This window comes from Ambystoma mexicanum, chromosome 1p, assembly GCF_040938575.1.
Source record: "Ambystoma mexicanum isolate Mex_15411 chromosome 1p, UKY_AmexF1_1, whole genome shotgun sequence".
In the NCBI taxonomy this organism is placed as follows: Eukaryota; Metazoa; Chordata; class Amphibia; order Caudata; family Ambystomatidae; genus Ambystoma; species Ambystoma mexicanum.
The window spans coordinates 488,734,801-488,747,331 of NC_090921.1; the positions used below are offsets into that span (position 1 = coordinate 488,734,801).

The following is a 12,531-nucleotide window of genomic DNA, read 5'->3' on the forward strand; positions in this document are numbered from 1 at the left end:
CACCAAGACATATTGTCCTGTACCTGACCCAATTCCCTAAAAGTCCACTTAGCTGAGCTTTCAGCATACACCACGTCCCAGAAGAAGGTTTTGTGGTGGAAAATTCCAGTAATTAAAGCATTTATGGAAGGGGCAAAAATACTTAATCCCCCTATTTCCAACCCAGCTCCTGAATGGCACCTGAACGTTGTACTTACCAGACTTATGGGGCCTCCTTTTGAACCAATGCACAAGGCTAGCCTTAAAGCACTGACCTACAAGACCGCCTTCTTGGTGGTGATCACATCAATAAGGAGAGTTGGTGAACTTCAAGCCCTTTCAGTACAAGACCCATTTGTCACGATTCACAAGGATAAGGTGGTCCTGCGCACTCACCCATAATTCGAGCCTAAATGTATGTCAAAGTTCCATCTGAACCAGTCCATAGACCTACCCACATCTTTCCAGAACCCCACTAAGGTGGCAGAAAGAAGTCTCCACACACTAGACATGAAGAGAGCGGTGATCTATTATCTGGAAAAGACAAAACTACTAAGAAAAACAAACCAGTTTTTCATTTCAGTGGCAGCTGGTAGAGAAGGGGATCCTGTCTCTAAATCAGCTATTTCAAAGCAAATTGTAACACTGTGCTACACTCTTGCCAGGAAAGATCTGCCCTTCACGCCTACAGTACACTCTACTAGGGGCACAGAGGCTACCATAGAAGTAATTGCAAATGTTCCTCTTGAGTCCATTTGTAAAGCAGCAACCTGGAGTTCTGTACACACCTTTACACAGCACTACTGTCTAGAATACACACTCTAGGTCTGATTCTCAGGTGGGAAAAGTGGTGTTAAGAAATATCTTTGCTACTGTTCCTTCTCACATCCCACCACCATCTTTGGATACTACTCGCTAGTTTATGCACAGCATGTAATTCTAAGCAGATTAACAAGCATCAGAGGACATGCATTGCTCACCATAATAGCATTTCTGATGATTGTATCTGCTTAGATTCACATGCGCCCACCCTTCCTCCCCTTATGGAGTAAATAAACATCTTACACCGTCTCTCTTCCGTACTCACTCACGCTGACTATAAAGCTCCCTTGCGACAGAAAAAACACCTCGACATGTGAGGGATTTTGGGTACACTACACGTCACGTTAGGGATAGTGTTACAGTCATGCCCAAGAAAGATGCAATACTCTACGATTTCCACTAGATGTCGGACTATATGCACAGCATCCGAATCTAAGCAGATACAATCATCAGAAATGCTATTACTGCGAGTAATGTATGTCATATTGAAGCTGGTGCACTCCTGAAGGTGGGTTTCAGAGTGAAGTGGAGCATAGAGTGTCTGCCACTGAATCATTGTCATAGTACACATTTCACATGGTCTTGTCTCTTGAGGCTAACATAATGTGATATTATTAACCCTCTCAATGATATTCATTACAAAGTCCTTCACTGTAAATGGTGGCTGAGTCAGTCCATACCTGTGACCTGTAATTAAAATCAGATCCTTGCAGTGGGCATGCAACCTAATGAGATATCTGGACATCCATTCCCTCAACAGGCCCAACACAGTTATTCTAGTAGCCATAACACATTAGTAGAGCCCCAATGTGTTTAGGAGATCTAGTACATTTTAACTCTAAAGCATCCACTCTAATCCTATGGGTTCTGACTTGTTGCTGGAAGGTCTAGACCTCTGTGAATGCCATAGACAAGGCACAACTTAATTGGGTGAAATGAAGAAAACCCAAAGTGTTTGACCAGGTCAATAGTGAAGATTGAAGGGATTTCTTAACCGTCCCTCTACATTTTCTGTTCCCACAAAGTGCTCAGTACTAGTCTTCAGCCTACTTCTAAGTGCCGCTTGTAAGTGTTAGCAAGATAGAAGAAATTAGGCCTATAAATATAGTGGTTTCCACAGAATCACACCAATATAGTCAATTTGGATAGCTGGGATTAGGCTTCAAATTACTTGGTTCTACAGCCAAAATTTTAATTATTTGAATAAATCTCCACCCCGTCTTTTCAGGACAACAGTCATTTCAAACTGTGTGGCACCTCCTTATAGTTCAAACTGGCTCTGTTATTGGGTCAATGTGACCTGCTAAGAATGATGCTCTTCCTAAAATCTGTTATTCCTGCCATGCAATCTCCAGATTCTTAAAAGTGCATTTGTTGGAGTTTGTTGTTTTACATTTCTCTCACACTGGTGTATGTCTTGATTTAATCTTTTCCAGTTCCCGGAAAGCCTATCCTATCGATCCATCAGACTCTGGAGGATCGTCTGCTGGTTCAGTGGGAGCCGCCTCTGCAGTCAGAAACTCAGATCCTAGGGTACCGGCTGCAGTTCGGGCGGCATGACATTGATCCACTATCGACGCTGGAGTTCACAGCCCAGGACGATAAGTACACAGTGACCAATGTTCACAAGGGTGCCACCTACATCTTCAAAATGGCGGTCAAGAGCCGGGCAGGCTTTGGGGAAGAATCATTAAAGAATTTCACCATCCCCGAAGATGTGCCCAAGGGTTTTCCACAGATTGACTCTAGCAATGTCACCTCTATGGCCATCCAGTTTGGCTGGTCGCCACCAGTGTTGGCAGAGAGAAACGGCATCATCAAGAAATACACAGTGGCCTACCGGGAAGCCGGTGTTCCCGGCAACCCTGTGGAGATGGAGCTGAGTTCCTCTGAGAACTCCTACATCCTGAGTGGTCTCAAACCCAACACAGTTTACGATGTCAAAATCCGAGCCCACACCACTAAAGGGCCTGGGCCATACAGCCCTGTTATCCAGTACCGCACATTCCATCTGGACCAAGGTAGGGCTTATCACTTCCTGTCTACTGATGGTATTGAGGTGGTGGTGCTGAAAACCAGCAGCACCCAAGCCGTGGCTTGCGGCCTATTTGCCAAAGGGACTGTTGGTTTCCTAGCACTTGTATTTCACCTCCTCTGCCAGGTAAGTGCTCCCTTTGCTTTCCTTCACGTTGAGTTCAGGAACTTCTGATGGGCACCTGGCAGGACCAATCCTATTACAGGTGGGAGGAGCCTTTTCTTCAGCCCTTTTGCAAAGATGATCTTCCCATCTACCCGGCATGCTTTTATGCTCCAATCCAGCTGGCCTCTCTTCTTTTTCTTGCTCTTTTTCTTCTTCATGGTCTTGTCCCCCTCCGGGTCGTCTTGAAATCCAGCGCTTGCGTTACTTTTTGGGTGATTGCATAATCACAGCCTATTCAAAGGCCACTTATATCGTCCTCTGCCCCATTCCAAACAATGTATCTCACTAATGACTTGTGTGAGCTTGGCAGGGAAGGCTCTACATTCTGGCCTCTTTTTGAGCATTGCCCATTGCTGGTGATTCGTTGCTCGTGGAGCCTGGTTGCACGGGTGTGGGTACTACTGTCTTGTTTTATGGGAAAGTGTGAGGTAGGGGTTGGTGGGACTGCCATTGTTCTTGTGTATTTCAGGAAAATCTGTTTTTCATCTTGACTTTTAGACTGATCATGGGACATGCCTTTCGTCCCATGTATGCAATCGTGAGATTCATATCTGCGTGCTAGTTCAGAGGTCCAGTGTTGTCTGTATCTCAATGCCTTACCCTTGCTTTCCTGTTTCCTCCATTGCTCTTTGCCAACAGTTTCACCCAAAAACTTCAAAGTGAAGATGGTTATGAAGACGTCAGTTCTTCTGAGCTGGGAATTTCCAGAGAATTACATATCTCCAACACCGTATAAAGTGAGTAGACTTATCATTGATGGACACTGTGATGCACACCGTGAAATGGCGTGCTTTGTGAGCAGTGTCTGTGATGCCGCATGCTGGTGACAGTAGAACACCGACTGTTGTGCAGGAGCTGTGTAGGTGTTTAGTTTAAGTCTGAGGGTCTCATGGGGATCAAAACTGTACCTTGTCAGTGGACACCAGTTACATTTATGCAATAACATAAGCGGTTCCCCACTGCCAATCATCACCATTTGCTCTGCAAATGTAAAGAACAAAGGGCGGGGCGATGTACAAGCGTATACACTGCCTTTTTCCATTCATATGACAGGCAGCGTTTACTTATGGCAAGCAGTGCTCACAAATTAAATGAAACCCTCCCCAACATGCTCGCACGTCGGGGAGGGTTGAATTTCAACTGGGATCACTGCTATTTTTTTGTTTTTTTTGTTTTTATAATCTAAAAGATTTTTTAACAAAGGTTTCAAGGTGGTTGGACTTTAAAATTCCAGAGCGTCAGGGGCGTCTAGAAGTAGAAAAGGGAAATGTCCTGCATGTTTGGTGGTCATGTTGATGGAACTTGTCGTAAGGCCTGCAGCGGAAGAAGCACGTTTAAGATGTAGGTCATAATGTTTATTGTTGCAAGCTGCCATGACTGTTTGTCACCGTCTATCAGTTTGTTCCAGCACGATTCTTCATCTTGCAAGGTGAAGTTTGTGAAAATTTCTTTCAGGTAAGTGCGGCGGATGTCCGTCGTTATCGGGCAAGTCAGAAGAAGGTGACGTATAGTTTCCTTGGCCGTGTTACAGAGCCGGCAGCTGCTGGTAGAGGATAAGTGTCTGATCGCTAAGATTTCGTTTGTTTCCAGAAGGTTAAGTCGAATTCTTAGGTAGTAGTTTCTCGCAGCCCTAGTTGGGAATAGTTTCAGGTATGGTTGGACAGAGTCAAGTTTCTTGCAAAACGCTGGAAGGTGGTTAGTGAGTTTATATCGGGTAGCAGAATCGATGGTGGTAATCCAGTCCAGTTCCTTGATTTTTTTGGTGACTCTGACTGGGTTGCAGATGAGGTCCTCCGTGCTGCAGGCAACTGAGTCTAAGATGGATAAAATTTTAGTTTCCCAACGAATGAGCATTTGGCAGGTTCCGAGGCGAAGTTCTTCACTTATCAACTTGTAGGCGTATAAAGCGTCTTTCTGGATGCACTTCCGATAGAGCAAGACACTGTTGCAGTCGACAATTGATTTTAATGATGAGAGAGTGAGTTCACGTCTGATCAGTATTATTGGCGTGGATTTAGGGAGACCTAGGACTGTTCTCCAAAAGGTTGCTTCCAGGTTTTGCCACAGATCTTGGGAGAGGCTCGGCATTGCATCGACGCCATATGTCAAAGATGGTATGACTTTCTTTTTATAGAAGTCTCGTACTGGTATAATCGAGAATCTGCCGAATTTAATGTCAATGGCTTTTCCTTGTATAGCTAGTTTTGTGGTTTTTCCCTGTAGTGTCTCTTTCATCGCATTGTCTCTTTGTGAACTGTCTAGGATGACCCCTAGATATTTGAAAGTCAAAACTTTCTCGACAGTTATTGAGCCTAGTTTTAAGGGTGGAGTGGGTTTCTTTTTCGTAGATTTCTCTATGACCATCATTTTGGTTTTTGCTTGGTTGATTTCCAGATTGTTTACCGTCATGTATTGTTGTAAGTTTGTGAGTTGGCGTTGTAGGCCTATTGGGGTAATGTCCAGAAGAATCAAGTCGTCGGCATATAGGAGATGACTGATCTGATCGCCTCCGAGTTTAGGAGGGAAGGCTCGAATCTCTTTTTCTGTGTCTTGGAAGTCGCCTAAATAGGACCAAAACAGGGCTGGGGCCAGGGGGCAGCCCTGTTTGACCCGTCTGGCTGTTGTTATCTCTTCTGTTAACAGTCCTTGTTTGTTCAGGCGTACCCGCATAGAAGTGTTAGCATGTAGGGCTTTGATGGGGTTAAGTATGTCTGGGGGACATTTCCATTGGACCAGTTTCTTCCATAGTCTTTCCCGATCCACCTTATCGAAAGCCTGAGTTAAATCAACAAAGGCAATGTATAGGCGTGGGCGTCCCTCGATGATTTTACTTTTCAAGGTACTCAATATTAATATGTTGGCGTTTGTACCCAAGTTTTTTTTAAAGCCGGTTTGTAAGTTGTCCTGACAGGGGGCTTCGTTCGCCCATGCTGTAAAATGGTTTAGCAGTAAGGACCCAAACAACTTTCCTATTGGATCCAGAAGAGCGATCGGCCGGTAGCTGGTAGGGTCTGACCTGTTTCCTTTCTTGAAGATGGGTACCACGTTCGCACGTTTCCACGTTGGGGGAATAGATTTTGTGGTGGAGCAGCGTCTGAAGATTTGGCTCAACAAAGGCGCCCAGGTTTCCGGATGTGCTTTCAAATCGAAGTTCGTAATGCCGTCAGGGCCAGGAGCGCGTGATGGTTTTAGTTTTTTAATTGACGTTATGATGTCTTCAATGTTGTCTAAGCAGATCCAAGGGGTGTCATTGTTTACCGTCCTAGAGGGTATGGTCGAGGTGCTCTTAAAGAGAGTGCCAAAGTGCACTTCCCAGGCCGATTTGCCAATTCCGTTCAGCTGACATGGTCGCGCGCCTGGCGTTGTTGAGTGTAAGAGGGACCAGAAGTCTCTAGCATGGTTCCCTGTTATGGCTTTCAGTATGTCTTCTGCGTCTTGCTGGTAAAGCTTGTGCCGATGTCCCTTTAGCCAGGATTTGTATTTTAGAACGGCTGCTTTAATGGTGGACGTAGCCAGTGGAAAGGCAAGTTTTCGTGCTAGTCTTTTTGTTTTCCTTAGCTCTCTTTTTTTTTCGGCAACCAGTTTGTCGTACTTATGTTTTTGGCCGGCTGCAGTTGGTTTTTTATTCCTTTGTGGAGCTTTACAAACGGTCAAAAAGGGTGTGTAGTCCACCACCATCGAGTCTGGGTGTTTGGTACGGTCGTTGTAGAGCTGTGTAATAGTTGTTATGTCCTTTTCCGTAATCCTAAGTCTTGTCCCTTGGGCGTTTAGATCAAGGTCTGTGCTCATTGTGTGGTTTTTCGGCGGATTGGTAGTCCAGGTGGTCTCGAGGAGATTGTGGTCACTTTCCCTTGTTTTGATCACTTTGAAAGAGTTGATGTGTGGTAATAAAGGACGTGATACCAAAATATAGTCAATCGTGGAATTAGATTTCGCTCCTTCCCATGTAGGAGGTCTATTTGGGTCAGCAAAAACTTGATCCAGATTGTCAAAAGATCTAGATTTCATGAGGTTTCGCCATTTGATAGATCTCTGGTCAGTTGGACGCTTTTTCGGTTTGGACTCTTTTGTCTTTTCGCAATACTGGCTCGGGATGTTTAGGTCTCCAGATAGGATAACATAGTCTGGGTGGTGTATGAGTTGCGCCCAGTCCAAGTCTTGTTCTATTGTTTTGATGAACTTCGCACAGTCGACAGTTGCCGGGTTCCAGTTTATGGTGACAATTATTATTTTCTTCGTTATTGATTTGTTTACTTTTTTATCTGTTGTAGTCCAGTTTAATTTGATCATCATCATGAAATGGTTTTCTTTTATTTTTTGTGAATCTGTTAGGCCTCGTCCACAGCGGATTGCAATAAGCAAGCCCGCTGTTGGGCGGCCTAAAAGGCCCTTCTTGGCCTCCACTGTGTGGATCTCGTAGCCGTCGAGGACAGGGGGTTGAAGCAGCCATGTCTCCTGGAGGCAAATGATATCATAGTCTGTTATGTTGGTGGATCCTGGGGATGTAAGATGGAGAAAACCTCGGGTATTCCACGAACACATTTTTATTTTGTCTTGGGCTTTTGGGTTGTGGTGGTTGGAGAAGTTGCTGTGTATCCTTTTCTTGGATGGCTATTTTTGTAAGTTTTGTTTGAGAACTTTTGGCAGCCAGGACCAAAAGGAGGGAGGAGGCAAAGTTTGTGGTAGAATTGCATCTGCCTGGTGTGACTCGTTTTGGACTGTCCTTTGAAGCTTATGAAGTTCCATCGGATGTTTTGTTCTTGCGGGTGTCTTAAAATTTTCAGTTTTCTTGGGCGTTGGAGTTGAGTTTTCCAAGCCTTTATCGGATCTGGTGTGATCGTGTTTTTGGATCGCTTTTCATGTGGTTGGTTTTTGAACCCGCAGGATGGTGTTAGATGGTTTGTTCCTAGACAGAGAACGGGTTTGTCGTGGCGATCGATAGTACTTGGTTTCTCTTTTAGGCTCTTGGGAGTATTTGTTTTCTTGGTGGTCGCTTGAGTTTATGTCTCTTGATGATTTCGTAAGGTCATAGCCCATGATTAAAAGATCTTCGAGGGCTGACTTGAAAGCGTTGTTTATTGTTTGTGACGCTATGTATAAATGTGAAATAGCCTTGCGGCCCTTATGGCTTGGGTCGACAATCTGGAGGTCGGCTGATTTAACTAAACTGAGTGTCGGAATGTAACTGAACAGTTCCAATACTGCTCTTCTATTTAGTGTAACTTTGTCAGTGTTACCCGGAATCTGCTCTAGTTTCCATATCCATCGTGTTCGGAGTTTTGGATGGTATTTAGCCGTATTCGATTTATAAGTTCTCCTCGTTGGTTCCTTGGCATGGGGTCTGGTTTGTGATCTCTGTGGCTCGTCTTTACGTCTGCAAGAGGAGGGACTACTGCGCGGTCTTCGGGTTGATCTTGATAATTGTCGGTGAGGTTGTGCTTCGTGCTTATCTCTTTCTGACTTGTAGCGGTTAGAGTTTGGTTCAGTTACCAGCTTTCCCAATGTGTGATCTTTTAGGTTGTGGTTAGTCGGGGTCGGCCGCTGTTTTCGTTCTTTGTAAGTAGAAGTAGGTGGTTCCATGATCTCTTGTTCTGTGTCAAGGTTTTCCTGTGAGGTAGGGCGTGTTGTAAGAGGGTCTGTTGTTCCTTTCTCCTCTTGGATTAGAGTAGAGGATTGGTCTGAGAAATGTTGGGTAATGTTCAGCAAATCCTCGTCGTTTAGAGATGTTTCGACTTCCCTTGGACAGAGATTTTCTGTTTCGTGTTTGGCCTTGTTTGCTTTCCGGGACACGTTGACTGTTCCTTTTTCTTTTAACTGGGTTGTTGAACCTTTTTGGGTAGTTAAGGCCGCTGAGTTAGCTGAAGCCAATTGTTGGAAGATTGGTTCGAATGCCACGGTTCCTGTTCTTTTAGGGTTAGCTTCTTTCCTTCCTTTTGGTAACTTAGTATTCTCTGTCGTGGTAGTAGAAGGTACCGTTAAGTCGATAAGTAGGTCGGTTTGCGTACCTTTAGATGTTTTTGATGTCGTCTCTTGTGAAATAGGGCACGTGGGTTGAATCTGTTTTTGAGGTGATAGCATGAGGGTTTTTTGAGCTTGTTTTTTCTCTGTTGGCTGGGTCTTTGCTTCTAGGGCCAAGATGTAACCTTCCAAAAAAGTTAATTTATTTATCATTGACGATTGTATCGCCGTATGATCTTTCAACGTTTCTCCGATTGTTTCGTACAATTTGACGAATGGGTTTAAAGCTATCGATAGGGCTGACATCAGGGTACAGGTGTCAAGTTTTTTGGGCTGAGGGTCGTTCGAGGGTGTGTGATTATGTGGAGACGGTCTGCTTCTAGAGGGCGATGGTGGTCGTGTGACTGGCGTTGTGACAGCTGAGATCCTTCTGGGGGGAAGGTCAAGAGAGTGTCTTCTTTGGTTGTTGTAATTGTCCAGGTTTGAGTAGAAGGAGTCTAAAGTTTTCTCAAACTGAAGTCTGTTTTTTACTCTGACAGGATAGTTGTTTTCAGGGTCCCTTTCCTGAATCTGTTGCGTGAATTTGAGCGGCTCGCCTGAGGACGATGGCAAAGTCTCTGGCGGTTTTTCTTTGTTAGTATTGTTGTCGCTTTGTCGAAGTCCTAGAGTCTTATCTAGGACCGAAACTTGTGGAACTGGTTGAATGGTACTCATCATGACGGGATCTGTTGGTTCCAAGGACGTCGAGCTATGTTGGGGGGGTGTAGTCCCCTCCTCTCCCCGAGTCTCTTGGTTTGGAGGTTGAGGTTGGGTCAGAGTTTCTTTGTTGATGTTGCTTTGGGTGTGTAGAAGAGGTTGAGTAAGAACTGAAGTTGGGGCCGTTGTGTTGCTAACTGTAAGCACAACTGATGTGACGATGGGTGCGGTTGGTGGAGTTGCGATTGTAGCGTTTGTTCCCCCCTCGTTTTCAGACGTTATTTGTGGAATTGTTGGAGTAACTTGGCCTGAAAAGTGCATTTTTGTCACTGTCCGGACAGGTGCTACTCTATTGTCTTCTTTTGTGAGAGGGTGAGGTAATTTTCGATTTGCTTGTGTCAGCCTCCGATGTTTGCGGGGGGGAGTAATTGCGTCTGCAGCCTCAAGGATTTCTGCGTCGGTCAGTTCTTTGCATTTCTCTTGGATGGCTTTAGAGTGTTTATAGAAAAAGTCTGATAGTAACTTCAAGGGGCGTTGAGGTTTTTTGAGGCCCTTTCTTGGGGCTATAGGTGTCACCCGTGATGTTTTGAAGGTGGACGCCTGTTTTGATGCAGGTTTGGCCGAATTCAAGGGTTTTCCTTGTTTAATTGGTGGGTCTTTGTTACTGTTTTTTTTGTTAGGGACGTCCAGGAGCCGGGGTCTCTTTTTTTTGTTGTCTAGGGGTGAGGCCCTCGTTTCATTTGGTGATGGTGGGTCTAAAAAGATCCCCTCGTTTTTGTCAGCGTTAGAGTAGGCTGGTGTCTGATTGGGAGTGTCTACGCTGAGAGTTGGTGGAGCTTTCAGGGCTCCAGCAGCCGGGGGCGCTGTTGTAGTCTCGCCTCCACTCGTCTGCACCGGGAGCGCGCCCTCCGCTCCCGAGCTGCTCGGATGCTGCGGCTTTTGGTCCTCGCGCCGGCGCCCCCCAGGGTGGTCGAGAGCCAGAGCCCCGGACATCCCCCGTGGGGGGGAGGAGACGCCGCCCTCCGATGCGGCGCCGTTTGATCTCGCCTGGTTCCGCAGGCTCACCGATGCTGGCTCGCTCGGCGCCGTCTCTCCTTCGGAGGACCATGGAGCCGCCTCCGCGGCCGAAGTCCGGCCCTCGAGCGTCGCTCGGTGTCCCACTGATGTGAGCCCGTCCTCCGGAGTGAACCACTCTTCTGGGTGCTGCCGGCCATCGACTGCGGCCTGTCGCGCCAGCACAGCCTCCCGCGGCAAGCCGGGCAACGTAACCTGGAGACTCAATGCGGCCGCCCCTCCGGGCCGCCGCGGAGCTCCCGGCGGTGTCAGGCCAGTTCACGGAGACTGAACGGAGGCCACGGGCAGCGTGGGCGATGGAGGCTCTGCGTCGTGGGAATCCGAGTTCGTGGCGTTCTCCCCAGGTAGGTCTGCTTCGTTGAGGACTTGAAGTTGTTTGGTATTGCGAACGCCTGGGGGCGTATCAGTTACTTTTTTGGCAGTGCCTTTTCCCAAGGTCGCATGTCCTTTGCCCAGGTGCACTGGTAATTTGAGTCCGCGGCTCTGGGGTGATAAATAATCATCTAATGTCTCTCCCTGAGGTGCAGGGGAATGGTTTGAGTTGACTGGGTGGGTATCTAGTATGTTTTTGGCCAGCAGTTTGGCATTGCTTCTTAGAAGTCGATTTGTCGAGTCTTCAGTGTCCTGGCCCGTCCTGCCTGACATGACTGCAGGACTGCCACTCTCCGCCACTCCGCGCCGCTCCGCGGTATTCAGGTGTTTTATGATGTAGGGTGTAGCAGGAAACACACCCCCAGCAATAAAACTGAAGAAAAGACTGGGTGTTAGAGAGGGTGCTGCAGGACTGCCACTCTCTGCCACTCCGCGCCGCTCCGCGCCGCTCCGCGGTATTCAGGTGTTTTATGATGTAGGGTGTAGCAGGAAACACACCCCCAGCAATAAAACTGAAGAAAAGACTGGGTGTTAGAGAGGGTGCTGCAGGACTGCCACTCTCCGCCACTCCGCGCCGCTCCGCGGTATTCAGGTGTTTTATGATGTAGGATGTAGCAGGAAACACACCCCCAGCAATAAAACTGAAGAAAAGACTGGGTGTTAGAGAGGGTGCTGCAGGACTGCCACTCTCCGCCACTCCGCGCCGCTCCGCGGTATTCAGGTGTTTTATGATGTAGGGTGTAGCAGGAAACACACCCCCAGCAATAAAACTGATGAAAAGACTGGGTGTTAGAGAGGGTGCTGCAGGACTGCCACTCTCCGCCACTCCGCGCCGCTCCGCGGTATTCAGGTGTTTTATGATGTAGGGTGTAGCAGGAAACACACCCCCAGCAATAAAACTGAAGAAAAGACTGGGTGTTAGAGAGGGTGCTGCAGGACTGCCACTCTCCGCCACTCCGCGCCGCTCCGCGGTATTCAGGTGTTTTATGATGTAGGGTGTAGCAGGAAACACACCCCCAGCAATAAAACTGGCTAAGGTTATTCGAACGTAATCCCTGACTGTGTAGGACTGAACCAATGTATGGTTTTACCAGCTGACCACCACACACTTCATCCGCCAACAATGGATCCCTATACAAATCCATGCCGGCGCAGATGCTGGAGTATTGGTATGGGCGAGAGAAAGGGCGGAGGCGGAACCGCAAGTTGCGTTCCATCCCTCCTCTGCGCCCTACAAATGAATGAAAATGGGGTGGTAACGTCAATGGAAGGCATAAAAGCCTTACGCCAGGCTTTTACACCTTCCATTAACGTTACGCGTTCATAGAGCATGAGCCCCTGAGTGTTGACCTTACAGATCCCTAACCTTTGGTGTCCACTGTGTTGCTGATATGAAAAGCTGCCTTTCGGCGACTGTGACTGCAGTGCCG

At 47.0% G+C, this 12,531-nt stretch overlaps 1 protein-coding gene across 14 annotated transcripts in view; it reads left to right on the plus strand.

Moving 5' to 3' along the window:
• Positions 1 to 12,531, plus strand: part of PTPRS (protein tyrosine phosphatase receptor type S) — a 671,876-nt gene that overhangs the window by 547,368 nt on the left and 111,977 nt on the right. For 10 of the 14 annotated variants that reach the window (XM_069649333.1, XM_069649335.1, XM_069649332.1 and 7 more), the window contains 2 exons: positions 2,238 to 2,822; positions 3,641 to 3,738. In XM_069649333.1, coding sequence (XP_069505434.1) covers positions 2,238 to 2,822; positions 3,641 to 3,738 — 683 coding nt within the window. The remainder of the gene's footprint in view (positions 1 to 2,237; positions 2,823 to 3,640; positions 3,739 to 12,531) is intronic. The other 4 variants (XM_069649341.1, XM_069649340.1, XM_069649344.1 and 1 more) reach the window with 1 other exon arrangement.